Raw genomic sequence first — 19,341 nt, 5'->3', positions numbered from 1 at the left:
GGTTCAGGCTTTTGTAATATCACACATCGACTACTGCAACTCCTAACTGGCAGGCCTTCCCCGCATCCACAGTCAAACCTCTCCAGAATGCAGCAGCACATCTGGTTTTCAACCAGCCAAAAGCTGCATGTCACCCCACTGTTCAGATCGCTTCACTGGCTTCCAGTTGCTGCCCACATAAAATTCAAAACTCTGACACTTGTCCCCAAAACTAGAATGAGAGCAGCTCCCTTCTACCTGAACTCTCTCATTCGGGTCTACACTCCCTCCAGCTCACTATGCTTGGCCAACAAAAGCTGCCTTATACAACCACCGCAACAAGGCCAGAGGTTGGTAGCTAGACTCTTCTCCTCTGTGGTTCCCTGGTGGTGGAACGAGTTGCCAAACTCTGTTCGATCTGCAGACTTCCTCTCAGTCTTTAAGAAAAGACTAAAGACCCAGCTCGTCGCTGAACACATTTGCACTTGACAGATTGGGGGGGAAAAAAATAAAAAATTCTATTACCTTCTGCACTGCCTATAGGCACCAAGGTCCTATCACACTTGAACTTGTTCTATGGCACTTATCCAGATTGTTTTCTCCTGACTAAATCCTTGCTTGTGTTGCATCTACTCTCAGATGTACGTTGCTTTGGATAAAATCGTCTGTTAAATGAAACTGTACAAATTGTGGACCCAGAAACCTTTCTTTGTCACATGCTATACAAAAAGAAACTACATATATTTAGAAAGATTAGCTGAGATTTATTGAGAGCAATACCTTTGTAGGGGATATTTTCACAGAACCACCCCAAGAATCAGCTTTAGAGAGGCCCCAACAATCAAGGGTAAACTAGCCTAGAATTACCATCCTGTTCCCGAAACTGACACTTTCAGAGACATGTTTATTAGAAAAACCTGTCCAATCACCAGTTTCATAAATTGTAATACTACCCATTTTGTGTACCAACTTGAATGCATTTGTGGCTGTTTCTACATAGGACTCACTGAAAAGAAACTTAAAGACACAGTGGCTGAACATTAGTATACTTATTCATACTGAAAATTTGAACTGTCCTACAGTCAAACACTACATGGAAACACAACATGGGAGTGAATTAACCCTAACAGTGTCAGACATTGAAGTCATCAGTTTTGTAGCCAACTATGGGGATAAAATGAAACACCTTAAACAAGAGATGCAAATGAGCTTTTTGCCCTTTCAACTCCACCAGTTACCCAGTTCTCAGAAAGGATTTTGACCTTTCACCTTCTTGTCATTACCTGGATTGCAAATTAGGGTCATTGTTGTGCTTTTGTCTGCTTGAGTTGAGTGTTTTATCTTTAAAGATCGCTAATGTGCACTCAATCCAAATTCCTCATTAAAGATACTATATATTGATAGTTATTGCTTTGAGTGCATCTGTGCAAGAGGTTTTTATTGCACTGATGAGTATTAATCCAAATGTTTGTTTCCTTTTGTGGATTTTATGGTCTTTCGTCTGCACCATCTATAACTAGGAAAGTGTATTTAACAGCCTGTGAGAAGGCCTTAGTTTTATATTTCCTATGTTGTATTGATTGTGTGATCCCTTTAGAAGCCACAGAGAGAATGATGCAGATATTCAGTGTTGCACATTTGTGTTGACTGCAAATATTATCGCTCAGTTTCTTTGTGTCTCCACATCCTGAAGAAGGCACAAGCTAACACACAATGTTTTTTTTTTTTTTTTTTAAATATCTCTAGCCCACTACTGTAAGGACCTTGTACTTTTCAAGGTTTATGTTGCATTTTTTGGTTGGAATTCTTATCTCGTCTAACATTACTTTCTCTCATAAGCACCGGTGCTTTCAGGGACATCAGCAGCGTTCCTCTCACTTGTATTTTTTTTTGTATCCATCAGTTTTTTCTTAATGCAACATTGTTTCCAGAATACAGGGTACATATTAAGAATCATCCGTTTCTCACAGCTTGTAACAGTCTGCTCCACACATCACCAACAATGCAAGATTTGTTGGAATATATCTTTAATTGTTTATTTTTTTTGACATCTTATCTTTTGCTAAATATATTTGCAAAATATTGTTGAGATTTAGGGGAGCTACAAAACAGTTATTTCTATGATAAAGCACACATTCAGGACAGGAAAATGAAAGACAGCAACTCTTTTATCAAGGTTGTAGACATGTAGCAGGACAAGAAAAAGAACCTGACAATGGAACAGAATATTTGACCCTGTCCAACCATGTACTCAGTCAGCAGACTAGAGTCTACTTTCCGAGAGGACCCATCTTCTTGAGCACGTGTTCGATGTCGGCATGTTCGGATGTGTCCAGTTTGATGTTGTACTTGGCCAGGATCTTCATGATGGGCCTGATTTTCAGCCACCACTGTGATCTGGGGATGCGGTGCCTGCAGCAAAGACAGAAGGGATCAGTCACTATGACACTTGTACTCATAGCAGCACAGTATGTCACATGGAAGACGGGTATCTTACTCAAAGTCAGTGTCTGCCTTCAAGTCAGCAAGAGGCTGGAAGGTGAGTGCCCTCTTCTTCATGCCCAGCACACAGGCAGAGTCCGGTGTGTTGGCAAAGATACGACCTACAAAGACCCACAAAATGCAACAGTCAACACCGCATGTACATCTCACTATGAACCATAGAAGCACAGAGGATGTTTAATTCCTGTATTCAGATGCTTTACTTAAGCTTTCTCAGGACTTTACATTCTGCTATACCTTCCAGATTTGTTCAAGAGATTCAGAAGAATGATACATGGAATTCTCATTTTGGTTCTTGAGAACATTTTCACCTCTCAACTAAGAAGCTTCTACAGCTCTAAGTGACTGATGAGTAGCCCCAGATAAACTGCTGGGTCAGGGAATGACTCTGGTGTCAACAGTAGTAAAGCTTTCTGGGGAGAGATCTCAAGACTGCATCATAAGTGCCTGATGAATGGGGTTGTAGACCCCCGTCTCTGTTTAGAGATGGCTGTTCTAGTTTAACACAGATGGCTTCCTTCACTCCTCTGTCAAACCATCTGTCTTCTTTGTCCAGAATATGTGCATTAATGTCCTCAAAGGAGTGTCTCTTATCTTTTAGATGCAGGTGGAGTGCTGCAGTCTTGTCCTGAGGAGCTGCTCTCCTGTGTTGTGCAATGCAGTTTAGTTTCCCCTATACTGGTGCATCTCAAACTATTAGAATAGCTTTAAAAAAAAAAAAAAAAGTTCATTTGTTTTGTAATGTAATTCAAGGTGGTACATTTTCACACATTCTATATTCATCACACCTACAGTGAAATATCTGAGGCCTTTTTTGTTTAAAATGTAGAATATTATGGCTTATAGCTCATGAAAATTAGAAATCCAGTATCCTAAACTATTCAAATATTTCCTAAGATCAGTGAAAAAAAGGATTTACAATTCAGACATTTCCAACTTCTAAAAGGTATGTTTATTTGTCAATCTGTACTCGGTTGGGGCTCCTTTTACCATGAATGCATCAATGCAGTGTGTCATGCATTTGATCAGCTTGTGGCACTGCTGAGGTGTCATTAAAGCCCAGGTGAAGCTGATAGCAGCCTTCAGCTTGTCTGTATTTTTGGGTTCAGTGTTTCTCATCTTCCTGTTGACAATATCTCAAATGGGGTTTTGTGGGGTTCAGGTCTGGCAAGTGGGCTGGTTGTTTTAATGCTGGGCTGCACAGTGGCTCAGGGGTTAGCATCGTCGCCTCACAGCTAGAGGATCCACGGTTAGTGTTCCAGTTTGAACGCCTGGGATCTGTCTATGTGGAGTTTGTATGTTCTCCCTGTGCAGTGTGGGTTCTCTCCGGGTTCTCCGGGTTCTCCAGCTTCCTCCCACATTTCAAAAACATGTTGAGGTTAATTGGTGATTCTAAATCGTCCATAGGTGTGAATGTGAGTGTGCTTGGTTGTCTGTCTCTAAGTGTAGCCCTGTGATAGACTGGCAACCTGTCCAGGGTGTCCCCTGCCTTCACCCTAAGTCAGCTGGGATAGGCTCTAGCCCTAGTGAGGATTAAGTGGTGTATAGATAATGGATGGATGGAATATTTTAAATTTTTACTTCCTTACATAACTGTTCTAATGGTTTGATATGCACTCATGTATGAGTATGTGCTCTCCTCGCTGCATTACACTGCATATATAACATTTCTCAGCTTGTGTTTTATCTAAAGGGTGAACCAGTTTGTGCCCCACAGTGCTGCTGGGTCTAAAGTGCATCACTATGCTGTGTTTGGAGAAAAGTATCTCCGACATACCAGCTACATAGGGATGTCTGTCTGTTCTTCTTTTCTCTCTATTTGAAATGTGCAGGTTTTTCCAGAGCTTCTCTCTGATTTAATGAAGGCTTAATTGCGACATCCATATGTATTACATGCTTTCCTAATATGTGTATGCTTCTTTTCTTTCCTCTTCGTTTTGGTAGGAACATTTCCATCCCTGTGTTGTGAGATTCGGATAACCCCCAGCTTTTATTCCAGTGGGTGGTAGGAGTCCAACAGCAGATATTGGATTGTGTGTGCAGGTTCTTTGGAAAATCTACTGTTAAGACTTCCTTCATCATGAGATAATGGAGGGGAAATACCTTGTCAAATTACCCTCTACTGAAGCTAAGATTAAAGTGACCTGGATGACTGAGAATCTGCACAGACATGTTTTACTTCAATAAAAGTAGCAATGAAACAGTGTAAAAAAAAATACCTGCATTTAAAATTATACTGACATTTAAAGTATTAGCAATTCTGTTTTGCATCATGTTTTTATAGTTTAATGCACATCATTAGTAGTATATTGTATGAATCTTTGCATGTACTCATGTCTCCCTTGAAAGTGAGATCTCAGTGGGACTGATTAAACAATGCTTACATAAGAGGAGAGAGAAAAATGTCCCATGGTGGTGTTATATTATTAGATATCATTATTTTAACATCACTGCTGATGGAACTGATGTGTAGGTAGGATGTTACTGTTGCAGTTATTCTGGGTGACATGAATTTTAACTACTTTTCTACAGTTTGATGAAGTGGTGCAACAATGCAAAATATTTTATAAGCTCACCATATCTCCTGAGTATAAAATCCTAATATGCAAAAAGTGCAATATGTAGAATGATTTTTTGGAGGAGCACAAGTGGAAACAAGTGCATCCAAATGATAATCACTTCCAATGCTTCCCACTGGTAATGTTTATCATCAAATGTACCAAAGAGTTTGGTTTTAGGGCCACATACCATGTCTGTAGCACTCCTTGAGCTTCTCAGTCAGCCACAGGACAGACTTGGCACCCATCTTTGTGCCAAAGTTCCTGTCAAATGGTGTTGGAGTGCCGCCCTGCAGTCAATAAAAGAGAGAGGGCATTACATTACACTGTAGGAAAATGAGAAGGAAAAATCAGTAACGTTTGATTCCTCTCAACATGAGCACACCTGCTGCATGTGTCCGAGGACGTTCTTGCGGCAGTCGAAGATGCCTTTGCCCTCCTCCGAGTACAGGTTGAAGATGAAGTCAGTGGTGTAGTTGGCGTTGGAATTCTCATTCCTTTGGAAGAATAAAGAGTTAGAGGTTATTCTGCTGTTATCTGGAAAGAAATAGACTCTTAGGTGTCATAATGATGTGTGCCCTAGTGTGATCAAACTACATCAGCTAAATGGAATTCAGCCTTTATTCATTTTTTTATTCAAAGCCGTGCATTTCTAACTGTGAAATGTTTTATTTAAAATGACCTATAGGAGTGAATCCACACAGACTTGGTTCTTGCAGGTACAGAATGTGTTAAAATCTCCTATTTGCATGCTTCTGCTGTGGCCAAAGTGTACAATAAAAGCACTCTGCTAAATCATCACTGAATAAACTGGAGGCACAGTATGTGGGTGTTAAATGGTTTTAAATGCACAAATCAGCAGTAAGTATTTACCCAGATAGCTGGTATTTGAACTGTACACCTTAATTCATACTGCTCCACTTCACCTCTTTCCTTCACGTGAACAAAACTTACCTGAGAATCAAACCTCTCTTCACTGTTGTCTTCATCTTCTCCACAAGATGCTCTACGTTCACCTGTTGGCCGAGTTCACAGATCGCACACTCAGAGGACAAATCACTGTTCAGTCTGCAGAAAACCAAAGAATCCTGCACACTGAACTCACATTCTTTCATGCCACAATTCCCTGTCTGCACAAATTGCCCTTGATGAATGACTGCATGGCTTAAATGTCGCGTTAAAGAAGGAGATTGCAAGCAGTGAAGTGTGCACGATTCACCGCAGTGCACGATTCTACAATCTAAAAACAGATCCTGTCCTTACCTCCAGGTCTTTAATGTTGAATTTTTCTTCAAAGATGTAGGCGGCATCAGCTCCAGCAGCCAGACCAGCCATGGTGGCCAAGTAGCCGCAGTATCCGCCCATAGTCTCAACGATGAAGACACGGCGTTTGGTCCCTGCTGCAGACTGCTTGATTCTGTCGCAGGTCTGCAGAGAATCAAAAATATGTCTGGCTGTGTGTTTGTGTTTTTAAACAATTGTGTGTCGATGCATTCGCTGTAAAGCCACTGACTGAGGTGATGGTGTTGAGGGCAGTGTCGGCGCCGATGCTGAAGTCAGAGCCGGGGACGTTGTTGGAGACGGTGGCGGGGATGACCACGATAGGAATGCACATCTCCTCGTACTTCTCTCTGGCCTGAACCATCTCCAGGCCTCCAACATAGGCCTGCAGCAGAAAGGGAATTAAGATTCATCTGGGTTTTTTTTGCTTCTAACAGAGGGTTCAAACTTTCAAGCTTCCATATTACTGGCAGATTTATCATATAAGAGCCTGAGAAAACAATACGTCAGTGTTTACATGACTTACTTCAAATCCACCAATGATCACCAGAGCGTGGATGTTATGTTTTGCGATGTTCTGGCTGATTTCCTCCAAAAATTTGGCAGGAAGAGTTCTTTAGGAAACACAAAGGATAAAATCAAATATTCTATCTTTTAGACAAAAAAACATGCATTGTTATCTTTCAAATACAGTTGCACCAATGGAAAAAAAAGAAGCACTGCAGCAGTGTGCTGTACCTCTTGGTGCCCAACACTGAACCTCCCTTTCCAGTCCAGCCGCTCACTGTAGTCCAGTTGATGGGCTCGATCTGCAGAGAGAGGAAGTAAGTAACTGAAAAGCCAAAATGTACTTTTATGAGGAAACCGAAACACATAATACCAAAGTGCATGATATACAATACAGTAAACCGTTATGTTTTGTTTTTTTTTATTATTTTTAAAAAAAAAGTCCTGTAGTGTAACCCAATCAGAGTCCTGTCTGTTTAATTTAAGTTTGCATCTACAGGATCACGTTTTTCTAGCTTTGTCTCTTTTACATCACCTCTAGTTACAGTGGGACTATGTCCGTCATCAGCACTTAGAAGAATAGAACTGTTCTTATTATGAGGGGCATGATTGTTCCATTTATCAATCTGACAGGTAACATGATGTTGCAAAAGCTTTAAAAGCTCTGTAGATCTTTGAAAAAAAAAAAAAAAAGTGACCCTTCTGTTATCTCAAACTTTAGGCTGATATCTAAGTTACCTTTTTGGACCAAAGTTTTGAAGAAAGTAATTTGCATTCAAAAGCCAACTTTTCAACGTAACCATGTCATTTAGAAAACATTTCAGTCTGGGTTTAAACATCGCCAAAATACCAAAACTGTTATTTCAACAGTTTTTAATGATCGTCTTTTAACTTTTTGATTCAGGAAGCTCTGTGATTCTGCTGCTGCTGCTGCTTCTAGACCTGACTGCTGGCTTTCACACTGGGGATCATAGTATTTATATATCATGTTTTAAACAGTGTGGAGTCCCTCAAGGCTCCATTTTGGGCCCAGCCCTGTTTACATTGTATATGCTGCAGAACTTCAGGTTTCTTTTCATTGTTTTGCAGACGACAATGCAAAACTATCGGTTGTGAAGTGAAGACTCAGTGCAGCTCTTTCTGTGCTGCTTAAAAGATGTTAAACCTGGATTTATTTAAACTTTCTCAGTCTTAATTATCATAAGACTGAGATCATTATGTTTGGTTGGATGACCCTTACTACACACTTGGCCCTATGACTTTATGCAATCGTTTTGTTTTGTTGTGTTTTTAAAAAAAATCTTCAACAGCAGTTTCAAATTTGATACGGATCAGCTTAGTGGTCAAAACCAGCATCTTTTAGTTAAGAATTTGGGCTAAGATGAAAGCCAATCTCTGTCCCAAAAACTTTCAAAAGTTACTCATGCCTTTATTGCCATGCAGTTAGGCTATTGTTTTTCTTCTCTGCATGTGGGCATAGAGGAGTCATCTGCTCAGTGTCTGTGGCTGCTTGTCTTTTAACAAGATAAACTCATCATGATCACATAACACCAGTATTGGATTCCCTCCACTGGCTCTTTGTCCGTGTCAGGATTGAATTTAAGATTTTATTGTTTATATTTAAGGTTTTAAATGGGTTGGTATCACCCTATTTACCAGAACTCTTGCATTTTCATATTCCCTGCTGGAGCACTGAGATCAGCCTATCAGATGTTCTTGGATTTTCTGAGATCAAGGCACAAACAGGCGACTGAGCATTCACAGTAGCTGCTCCTAATCACTGGAACCTTTTCATGTAAGAACTGGTAAAACTTTTGAAACATTTAAGTCACTGCTAAAAACCAACTTTATTACGAGTTTGACACCTTGACTTTATCCTTATTGTGTTTTTTATTTCGTTTAAAATTCTATTATGTTTTTCAGATTGAGTTTTCAGATTGAGTCATTGAGTATGTTTTTCTTTTTTGTCATTGAGTTTTATTGTCTTTTACTATTTTAACTGTACAACATTTTGTATCAGCTTTAAACATTTCATAAATAAAACAAAATATGTGCTTTATAAATGAATTTGGGGCTGCAAGGTGGATCAGTGGTTAGCACCATGGCCTCACAGCGAGAAGGTTGCTGGTTCGCATCCCGGTGAAGACACCTGGGATCTTTCTGCGTGGAGTTTGCATGTTCTCCCCGTGCAGCGTGGGTTCTCTCCGGGTTCTCCGGCTTCCTTCCACATTCCAGTTGAGGTTAATTGGTGATTCTAAATTGTCTGTAGGTGTGAATGTGAGTGTGCTTGGTTGTCTGTCTCAAAGTGTAGCCCTGTGTGATGGTATCGCCTGCCTTCACCCTGAGTCAGCTGGGATAGGCTCCAGCCCCCCGTGACCTTAGTGAGGATTAAGCGGTGTACAGATAATGGATGGATGGATAAATGAATGACTTCGCTTGAGTTGATCTCAGAGCAACAACTGGTTTCTGATTTTCTCAACTGCAGACATAGATACCTTTATATGTACGTCTTCGGTTCAAACCTTATATAAAATAACATCTGGAACAAAGCTGGAAAGGTTTGGTTACCTGTCCATGAGCCAGACCGTCAAAGCCGTCATGGACAGCCAACATGTTGTGACCCTGGATGATTCCCATCCTGACTGCTGAGCGGACGGCAGCGTTCATACCAGCACAGGGAGCTCCGATGTTCATAATGGCCACGTTTATGTTGCTCTGCCAGTCGGAAAGAAGGAACCAGCTGGGTTATTAAAAACAGCAGTGAGGGACTGGACTAGGAAATGAATGATGCTCACCTTAACATCTGGGGGATTGATGTGAGCCAGCAGCTTGTACGTGTTCCAGTTGTTCTCAAAACTCCTGCACATCATAAATCAGGCTGAGTGAGCGACATCATTAGATAAATAAAGTTCAGGTTTCCTGTCTAAATGTTTTAATACTGCTATTAATCACTATCAGTTTGTTTTTTCATTGTAAGTTTTTCTGGGTTTTGTTTCATGTTTTCACTATTGCCAGGAGGTTTTATTGGTCAAGTCATTGGAACTGTCAGTAATTCACAGTGTTTAATCACAATCAATTAATAAAACATTCAATTTTAAAAGCAATGTTTGATTATTCTAGACGTATCTAAATAATATATTATAGGAGCTGATTTTTTTTTTAAAGCTAATTCATACCTCAGTTTTTCTCCTGTCTTAAATAATGAATTAACAAATGAATGGTAATGAAAAATGTATTTTGAAAAGTTTTGTTTCATTCATTTGTTTTCTGTGTTCACTTCTACAGATTCTTGTTTGCGCTCTTAAATCACATAAAGTGTCACGTTTAAACCACAGAAAAGCAACTCAGACTGGCTATTTGTTATGTGTTGTCTACAGTCGGGCCAATAAGGTTTTCAAATGCATCTCTGTCGGTTGGATTTCCTTTAGCTCTTTTAAAACAAATATTTATTAGGATTCAACATGGTAAAAGTTTAAAAGCATTTCAGCAGCAAACTTCAGTCTCCGTAGTGCTACATGGTGATGCTGCAAAGTTTGATGAATAGCTTGATTTATTTATTTTTTGTTGCCATTACACTCAACAAATACGTACTTTCCTCTGAGCTTAATTGCATCTTCAAATCTGCCCTGAGCCATGGCAGCAGTCACGTCTTTGGTCTGCACAGAAAAGACAGTGCATGAAGAAGTAAAGATGTGAAGTAAGTAAAGCAGCACATCAGGAAAGGATCTCCTTGCTGAGGTGAAAACACCGACGTACCACTTGCACACACTCCATCAGCGGCAGCCTGACCGCCTGGTTACCGGACAGACTGACTACACAGGCAGGAGTGTCTGGAGTCGCCTCCAGCAGCGCCATCACCGCCTCCACACCCATCCTGCTGCCCTGGATCATAACAACACACACCGATTAGATTACCAGGTTTGTGTGAGAGTTGATGCAACCATAGAGCTGCATAGTGTATTTTATATTAAAGGTATTCCATCTTTAATCATCAGAGTCCGTCTGCTCGACCGATCTCTGATTTACCCAAAACATTGTAATGAAAAACTACACATATTTAAAGGATATATAAATAGCAGATTTTTGATTGCTACAAATACTTTCTGAAATACTTTAAAAATAATAATAATAATAAAAATGGAAAAAAAAAATTGCCTGTCCTTCTTTCAGCACATTTTTTTCACATTGAATTGTGAGGCTACTTTGAACAACAATGTCTCAGGAGCTATTAAAGATGAAAGCCTGAAATGATCACAGCTATTTCTCATCACATCATTGATCCAGGATTTGCAATATTGGACAAGTAGATCAAACATTCCCTAATTAAGGGTGAGCTGAACTATGAACAAAAAAGCCATCATGAAAAGTCCCATCTTTAATCACAGAATAACAATAATTTAAAAAATCCTAACGTAGAAATTAAGTATCGACACATTATAGCTGTATTCCAAAAACATGTTTTCAGTTTTATTCTGAGCGCCATTTTAAAACTTCAGCTGTCTAGTAATAGTTTTTGTTTTTGTTTTTTTGGTACAACTTGTCATACCTGCTTAATCAGTTAGGAAACAAAAATAACATACTTTTCATTTTTGTGACCTAGAATTACATATTAAAAAGTAATCTATATCTTTTTTGAACTATTATTATTGTGACATGTAGTTTGGTTCAGAAATAACATTTAGCTGACTTCTGCATTATCTTTTTTTTGTCAATGTGAGATTAAAGGTGGACTTTTCATTAAAAGATTCATTTTTATATATATATATATATATTTCAATTCACCCATAGTCAGACACTATTTGATCTACTTGTCCAATATTCTGAATCAATGACATGATGAGAAATAACTCAGGCCTTTAACTTTAATACCTCGAGATGTTATTATTCAAACAAAGCCTCGAATTTCATTTTAATGTGCAAAAAATGTGCTACAACTGGGTAGATGGGCAATTAAAAAAATGTTTATCAAGCTAAAATTTCACAAATATCTTTGTCAATATCCATGTTTTGTGCTATAACAATATCAGTCAACTTAGAGATGGTAAAGCAGAAATTGTTCTAAAAATGTAATGACTTTTCAGTAAAATGCTCACCAGGATTCTGTCGAAGGCCGAGGGTGTTCCTCCTCTCTGTACGTGGCCAAGAACAGTGGTGCGAGTATCAAAGCCGAGTCTGTCAGTCACCAGCTGCAGACAAAATAAATCCACCGGTTTGTTTGGCATATTGTCTGTGCAGTTCACAATTATACTTCACCACTTGTGAGAGAGGCTTGCCTTCTTGATCTGGTCAGATGTGATCGGTTTGCCGTCTCTGGACATTGCACCTTCAGCCACGATAATCACATTCAGACGAGAACCTCGGGCCCTTTGCTAAAAGGACAGAAAATCCCAACTATGCATTCTGATTGGCACAAATGGCAAATAGAAACAGTGAGCAGACATCTGCATCTACAGATAAAGACAGACTCACGTCCGCCAGCCTCCTGCACAGGTGGTTCTCCCAGCCCTCATCTGGTGGCATCTCTGGAATGAAAACCCAGTCGGCTCCGCAGGCCAGAGCCGTGACCAGAGCCAGATACCTGCAGCCACAAACACACACAAGATAAACGGATCTGGTCAGAATTCAGGCACAGGTAAACATGTGTTCACAGGAGCATGGAATAATAATAATAATAATAATAATAATAATTTGATGCATGAAGACTCTTTAAAATGCTTTTCTAGCAATAAAATGATGATGAATGTCAATTAATTTATTGTTAAATCTGTATAGTACAATATGTAAGCAAAGACTGCAAACAAAGTGATGAAATGTGACAGTTTAGATTGTGATTTTTTCTTTTAGACAACTGATGCACACATGATCAGACCAAACAAACAAGATACTGACCCACAGTGTCTGCCCATCACTTCCAGTATGAACGTCCTCTGGTGGCTGTGGATGAAGCATTTTGTACAAATTAGGGAGAAATTGCAATTTATTTATCCCATGTTTGATTCAATTTAAACTTGAAAATATCAGTCCAATAACTTCTACATAGATGCTCACAGAGGAGTAGGAAATGTGAATCCGTGAAACTCTATATTTCTTCAAACTGTCAACAGATATAGTGAGAGGTTTTTGGTTTTTCTTCCCTGGCATAATACTACATTGTATTATCAGAAATGTGATACATTGCTTCTTATTTTAACATTTTTTTTCTATGATTGCTGCTATAGAGTGGCCTAATTTAAATAGTTTGGATTAGAAAAATTAATCTTAACATCTAAAAAACACAATAAAGTTTAGAAACAGTTCTGTAAGGAGCTATGGTCAGGTGGAACTCATTACCAGTGCATAATGTTCAAGGTAATACTGAAGACTTGAAATGATTGTTAAAACATTTGTTTTTCTAACCCAGCAGGAATTGTATTTGCATTTCTCTGTGCAAATAGCATCAGGTGAAGTGAGATAATGTGGTTCGAGGTGCAGAACCGCTGTGCAAGCAGAGATGGGTATTCAGTGGTTTCTCACCTCTGTGCGGTCGTGGTGATGGCGTCGACCACCTCGATGATGCGATGCAGAGCCGAGTCAGTGCCGATGGTCATGTCAGTGCCACAGAAGTCGTTGTCGATGGAGCCGACCATGCCGACAATGTTGAGGTGGGACGACTTTTTGGCGTCTTCTTGTGTGATCTTACCTGCAGACAAAAACAAGAACACAAGGCAGACATGTTGTTGATAATGGCAGGAGACACAGAAGACACACAGTATGAAAGATTTCTGTGACTCATTTCACAGCATTTCATTCCTTCTGTCTTTTTACTGGGAAACATTAGCCCTAGTTTTTTGAGGAAATGGGTTATACTATTACTTCACTGCGTTTAATTGAATTCTTAACGATGGCCTCTTTAAGATTTTTACAAAAATAAGCAAATAGCAGAACAAATGTTCACAAAAAATATGTTTGAAAAATATTAGGGATTGTCCAAAACCTTTTTGGGGAGGAGGTGCATTGCTATTTTTACAAAAAGGAGGATGGTCTGAAATTGTTAGGAGAGTCCCAGATTTATACTTATATTTTCTTTCATTGTTTTCTTGTGGGAATCACTGTGAAAATGATCAAACAGATACTTTCAATAAGTTGAGTCAGATAGGACCAGCATGTCACTTAAAGAAAACCGTAAAAGGTAGATGTATACAGTCAGGAGAGACTGAACAATACACAACATTTTTAGGTTTGCAACATTCTCCTAGAGTTTATTTTGCCTTTTTAAACAGAGATAATAAAGTTAATGTAAAGTTAATCTAAAATACAGATTCAGAGCCGTTCACATCGCTCTGCTAATGGCTGAAAACAGTGAAAATATTCTAATCCTTGAGCAGAGCTGCAGTCTGTGCCCTGTGTGCCTGTTAGGTGACAGCGGTAATAAGTGTTCATTTAACAGCTTGGTTTAAGAAACAGAGAGCAGCTGGAATGCTCAGTGAAAAGGATGCAACATTTAACATTAATTAAAGGGTCCAAACCAACAACTGCAGAACTACAGTATTGTGTTCGATTAAGCAATTTAGACTCCAGTTTAGATTCAGTCCTGTTGGGTATGATTCTGCAGCCTCAAAATAACTCCAAACAAAGATTCAATCACAATAGGAACAAGGGCTCCTACAGATCATGGTGTGATCGCCACCGAGCCCTGAATTCAGTATTATAGAGGTGAAAACTGAGGCAGCCTGACTTCACAGAGAAGCTGTGACAAGTTCTCCAAGATGCAAGAACAGCCATCGTGCCGAAGCAGCTTAAAAAAACACCAGTTACTCAAGTGTACTGAGAATTGGTGCAGTTTAAAAGACGAAATCACCAAATATTGACTTCGTATGAAGATGCCTGATAAACATTAACTAAAGACATTTATTTTGAAAGCATTGCCACTTTGCTTTTGTTGCCTAAAACCTTTGCACAACCCTGCATCTTCTCAGTTAATGAATTTCATGACATCCTCCATCCTACCTGTCAGTGACAGATCAGAAAAGAATCTCTGGAGGAAACAGAGGACAGACTGAGGCTGAGGGATTTTACAGACTGACGGTTGTTTACCAGCTCGGACCAGGTCGGCCAGCAGTCCGCTCCACTCAGTCCTGAACTCGTTGGCTCCAGTCAGACTGCCGTCGCCTCCGATCACGCACAGGTTGGTGATGCCCAGCTTCACCAGGTTGCAGGCTGCCGTCATGCGGCCCTCCCTGCTCCTGAAGTCCTTGCAGCGGGCACTGCCGATGACGGTGCCTCCCTGACACATGAAGGGCAGACTATATTACTGGGAAATAAAATTCTGGTAAGTTATAATCCCAGTCCAGTCATGTGAATCAGAGCAGCTTGTTGACATGCATTCATTCACATCCAGTGAGGTTACACCATGCTCTGGGTAAATGCACCTTAGAAGCAAATTCTCCCCGACTCGTGCTCACTGCACTGCTCTACATGAGCGTTCACATGTGGTACGTTCTCTTCTGCCAGGCCGCTTTATTTAGACACCAGAGACGATGTAAAGAAATGTGAATCACAAGCTCCGCAGTATCATTTCATCTCTACTACCCTTCAGTCATAAGGCAGCTGTTCAACGTCATCACTCAACTAGAGTTACCACCTCGGTTGTATTTCTCCAGCAACCAGTCAACTTGTAGTTTACATTCACTGTCCTGAGTCATGGAGTTGGCTGTTGGCCAGAAGAGTAGGTTTTGGCACAACATGATGATGTCACTGTGAAATTGACCTTTGACCCTTTGGATATAAAATGTCACAGTGCAGACTGATTGGTTTGTTATCATGTTTGTCTCCCATCTGCTCTGCATGAACGCTGCCTGCAGTTCAGCTAAAAAGTCCTGTTGGCTGCAGGTGAGTCATTCATGGCTTCATAGTTGTGCTACAAAGTGTTTTTTGTTTAATTCACTTTTTTCCCCAAAAGTTTAAATGAGACATTCAGAATGGATAGTTTGATAAAACACTACAATTTCTAAGCTTAGATCTTTTTTTCTAATGGAACTACATGTCACATAATTACTTCACTGACACTGAAAAATGTAAAATATGAAAATATGAGGATATTCTCAATTGTTAAGTTTCTGGATCTGGTGAATGGTGTCATTTTGTCATCCCTTTTAAACCTGCCGGCAGATTGTGGGGTTTAGATGGTTAAAGAGAATAAGTATGATGCTTTTAGACCATTTATGATACCTGTTGAGTTGTTATTCCTCAAGAAAATAATAAAATAAAAACCTCAAATGATGCTTTTAGATCATTTATGATACCTGTTGAATTATTATTCCTATTAAAAAATAAAATAAAAACAACAAATGAAACCCAAACAATTTGCTTAGCAAGACACTAATAAAATATTTTTTTTGTATAATGAGTGAACGCGCCCTTTAATAACACAGCCAGACATGCATTTTTAACTCTCATTCACAGTCTTCCTCCTTGTGTGTAGTGTTATATTGTGTGACTTTGTGCTTATTCATTTGACGTCACTCACCAGCTGAAGCATCATAGAAACACTCTCCCACGTGGCGGGCCGAATGTTTTCTCCTCCATCCACCAGGCCCTGGTAGCCCTGCAGCAGCACACGACAACACAGTGAGTTTTATTGAAGCTTTTAAGTTTCCGTCTCTGATTTATTTGCAATATTATGTTGTGTCAGTGTACAGAAACCTCCACGCAGCGGATACCTCATGAACAAAGTAGACTTTGGCTCCAGTGTAGAGACCAACTCTGACTGTCGCTCTCACAGCGGCGTTCATACCTGAGGCACACAAACGGCACAATCTGGTTTGATTTACACACAAGAAATGTCAGATTCTCCTCATCAGATATCAAACGAAGACCTTTCAGCTCCATCTTAACCTTTCAGTGACTCTGGCTTGCAACGGATGAGACAAAAATAGTTCATAGGGGGAAGAGGACAGGAGCTGAGATCAGGCGACTGTAGGTCTTGTGTACCATCTCGCCCCCCCCTGGATGTCCGCTACACTAAAGGCCACTGTGAGAGGTTGTGTTGTGGCAGGCCGGCATGTCGCAGCTCTTGTTTCACCAGACAGCAGCTGTGGATTTAGGGGGCGTTTCTCTCCTCCATACCAGAAAAAGGTCAGCGCCACTAAAATTAGCCACAAAGATGTAAAATAAGAGAACACACAAGGGGGCACAAGAGGCAGATAAAGCCTTGACAAAAGGTTAGAAGATAAAGATCGAACAGGAAAATGAGACGTCACCCGGATGAGCTTTGATGGACGTCAAACTTTAGATTTACCAAAGACAAGCAACTTGAAAGAATAATATATTAAAGAATCTTAGATGAAGCGGACAAACCTAATTTTAATCTGAACCAGTTTTGTTGCCATGCAGGTTTTCACATATGAAGGATCTGACTTGGTGCTTCAGTGCATAACATGTAGGTTAAAAACAGTGTCACAAGTCAGATGAGCAGCAAGTGTAACCACGTAATTATAAGTAATTAAAGTAATAGAAATACTTCCTGTGTGCAGAAAAGTGCAAGGTTACAGAGTCTGTACGCTGCTGCTGTTTTTGTGAGAATATGAAGCTTTGACACCTCAGTGCAGTGAACCCTCTTCTCATGACTTCAAATAGGACTTTCAGCTAAACATCCATCTCCCTCTGACAGCTGGCCTTCAACCGTGACACTCTGACAGCTCTGAAGACATGCCGCTCGCCCTTTCTGTTCTTTGGCTTCAGATCTTAAGACGTCGTGCAGTCGGAGCATTAGCGTGACACTTTCTTGGCCTCCGTGAGACAGATTTCCACAGCTGCTTGGGATTCGGTGTTGACGCGACAGCAGGGAAGATGCTGCCTCTTCATTCATTTAAACAGAACAAAGCTGCGATTCCTACTTACCTTGGGCATCTCCTCCTGACGTCAGCACGGCGATGGACCGGCCGAGCCCCATCTTGGTGGGGTCCACGGTGGGATGGAGATCATGGGACATGTTTCCAGAGGAACCGGGCAGACAGGAGGCCTCGATTAAAGGGGAGGGGGGGAAAGCAGAAAAGATAGAGTGCTCTTCCTTCACTCTCTGCTTGTCAGGGGAGTCACGAGAGAAGGCGCAGGCTTTATAGACTACAGTTCCTGATCCTGCCCCCTCCCACTGATACCCTCCACCACTCACTCACTCACAGAGCCCGACTAAATATAATCAGGCCCGGTGACCACCTGCAGTGGACACACAGGGAAACACATAACGCAACAAGCACATGCATCTCAGTTCTACTAATAATACAGTGCTGTGTGAAAGTAATACATAAAAAAGCAAAACAACAGCAAACTGCATTGATAACTGGCTGCAGCTGGACTGGACACACTCAAGCTTGATTACCAGCAGCCCCGATCAATTAAATCATCATTTAGATGACCCAGAAGCAGAAAGATCTCACTTGTAGGATTCTAAAGTTGTTGTTTTTTTAAAGCTCTGGGATTCTACAGGGTGACATAAAAAAATGGAGAAAAAATAATGAACCTTGTTTGAAGTGTGGAAACATTTCATCCAGGGAGTCAGAAAACATCCAAGGAACTGCAGGCCTCTCTCTCTCTCTGCAGTAAAGGTCAGTGATCATGACTCCGCTCTGTCAAAGACAAGCTGAAAACACCGCAAACCCAGAAGAACTTTAAGACTGGATTTCACCACAAACGCACCTTGATGATGCTTACAGGAAGCATGAATTCTGCTCTCGGACAGAACATCCTAAAGGTAAACATCACTCCGCCCACGCAACACAACAGTAATCCCAACTGTAAGAATAAATCCACTTCTGTTTGACTCAAAAGGAATAAAATGAAAGAGACAAGCTCACTGGGCAGAGGGAAACACTGTTCAACCAGGTGAAATAATATTACCTGTGGACAGGAGAGATTTGGCATTTGACAGAACAAAACATAATGAGGTAAACTACAAGAGGAAAGGAGCTTGCAGGTGTTATTAAATCAAATAAATATAACAAAAGGAGAACTTTTAAGTATGGCTTTCTGGAAAAAAGACAAAAATAACACTAAAACCTCAGCACCAAACCTTGAAGCCTGCAGTCCTCGGGTGGTTAGATAGGAACCTCCACACTAAAACAACAAGCTCATCACAGAAATGACATCAAAACCACAACAAGAAGCATGTTGGCTTGTCGCTCATATTAAATGAGAGCTGCCCTTTAAGTCGAGCTGTTTTTATAACCTTTAAGTGCCCAGTTTTATCCTTTGGATCAGAGGGCTGGCCTCGGTGCACAATCAGGACCCTCCATATGCTGGGTGGGAAGAGCCACACCTCAGGACCTGAAGCCGATCTTGTGCAGGAGACCACGCATCCTCATCTGCATGGATACCATTAACTATGAAAGAGAGAGAGACCAGGGCACAGCTGGAACTACAGCTGAGTAACAGAGATCTGGTATGAGTCTAGACCTGGTTAAGATGCTGATGCAGAACCTGAGAAGATCAGCTCATGCTCAGAAACGCTCCAGTGTAGCTGCAAAGAGGAGTGAACCAG

The 19,341-nt window shown here is 40.5% G+C and overlaps 1 protein-coding gene across 1 annotated transcript; it reads right to left on the bottom strand.

Annotated features, from left to right (window-relative positions):
- Positions 1-1,989: 1,989 nt before the first annotated feature.
- Positions 1,990-17,908, bottom strand: pfkma (phosphofructokinase, muscle a). Its single transcript, XM_008296553.1, has 22 exons — positions 17,706-17,908; positions 16,526-16,599; positions 16,333-16,410; positions 14,901-15,090; positions 13,341-13,506; positions 12,717-12,761; positions 12,297-12,405; positions 12,101-12,196; positions 11,921-12,013; positions 10,584-10,709; positions 10,419-10,483; positions 9,623-9,686; positions 9,396-9,542; positions 7,059-7,129; positions 6,847-6,934; positions 6,553-6,705; positions 6,303-6,467; positions 5,994-6,055; positions 5,425-5,536; positions 5,230-5,329; positions 2,477-2,582; positions 1,990-2,391 (listed from the first exon to the last, which is right to left on the bottom strand). The coding sequence occupies exons 1-22, from the start codon at positions 17,794-17,796 to the stop codon at positions 2,250-2,252; spliced, it is 2,343 nt and encodes a 780-aa protein (XP_008294775.1). The 5' UTR covers positions 17,797-17,908; the 3' UTR covers positions 1,990-2,249.
- Positions 17,909-19,341: the final 1,433 nt, after the last annotated feature.

The sequence above is a fragment of the Stegastes partitus genome, unplaced genomic scaffold (genome assembly GCF_000690725.1).
Source record: "Stegastes partitus isolate 25-593 unplaced genomic scaffold, Stegastes_partitus-1.0.2 Scaffold24, whole genome shotgun sequence".
In the NCBI taxonomy this organism is placed as follows: domain Eukaryota; kingdom Metazoa; phylum Chordata; class Actinopteri; family Pomacentridae; genus Stegastes; species Stegastes partitus.
The sequence above is the reverse complement of the archived record's forward strand: the minus strand, read 5'-3'. Positions and strand labels throughout refer to the sequence as shown.

What these genes read in the sequence shown, in the direction of transcription:
- pfkma (XM_008296553.1), bottom strand. Translation starts at nt 17,796, where the DNA reads ATGTCCCATGATCTCCATCCCACCGTGGACCCCACCAAGATGGGGCTC. An exon ending in AAGTCTACTTTGTTCATGAG is followed by an intron (nt 16,411 to 16,525) that starts GTATCCGCTGCG and finishes GTGCTGCTGCAG; the next exon opens with GGCTACCAGGGCCTGGTGGA. An exon ending in TGATCATTGGTGGATTTGAA is followed by an intron (nt 6,706 to 6,846) that starts GTAAGTCATGTA and finishes TTTCTGCTGCAG; the next exon opens with GCCTATGTTGGAGGCCTGGA.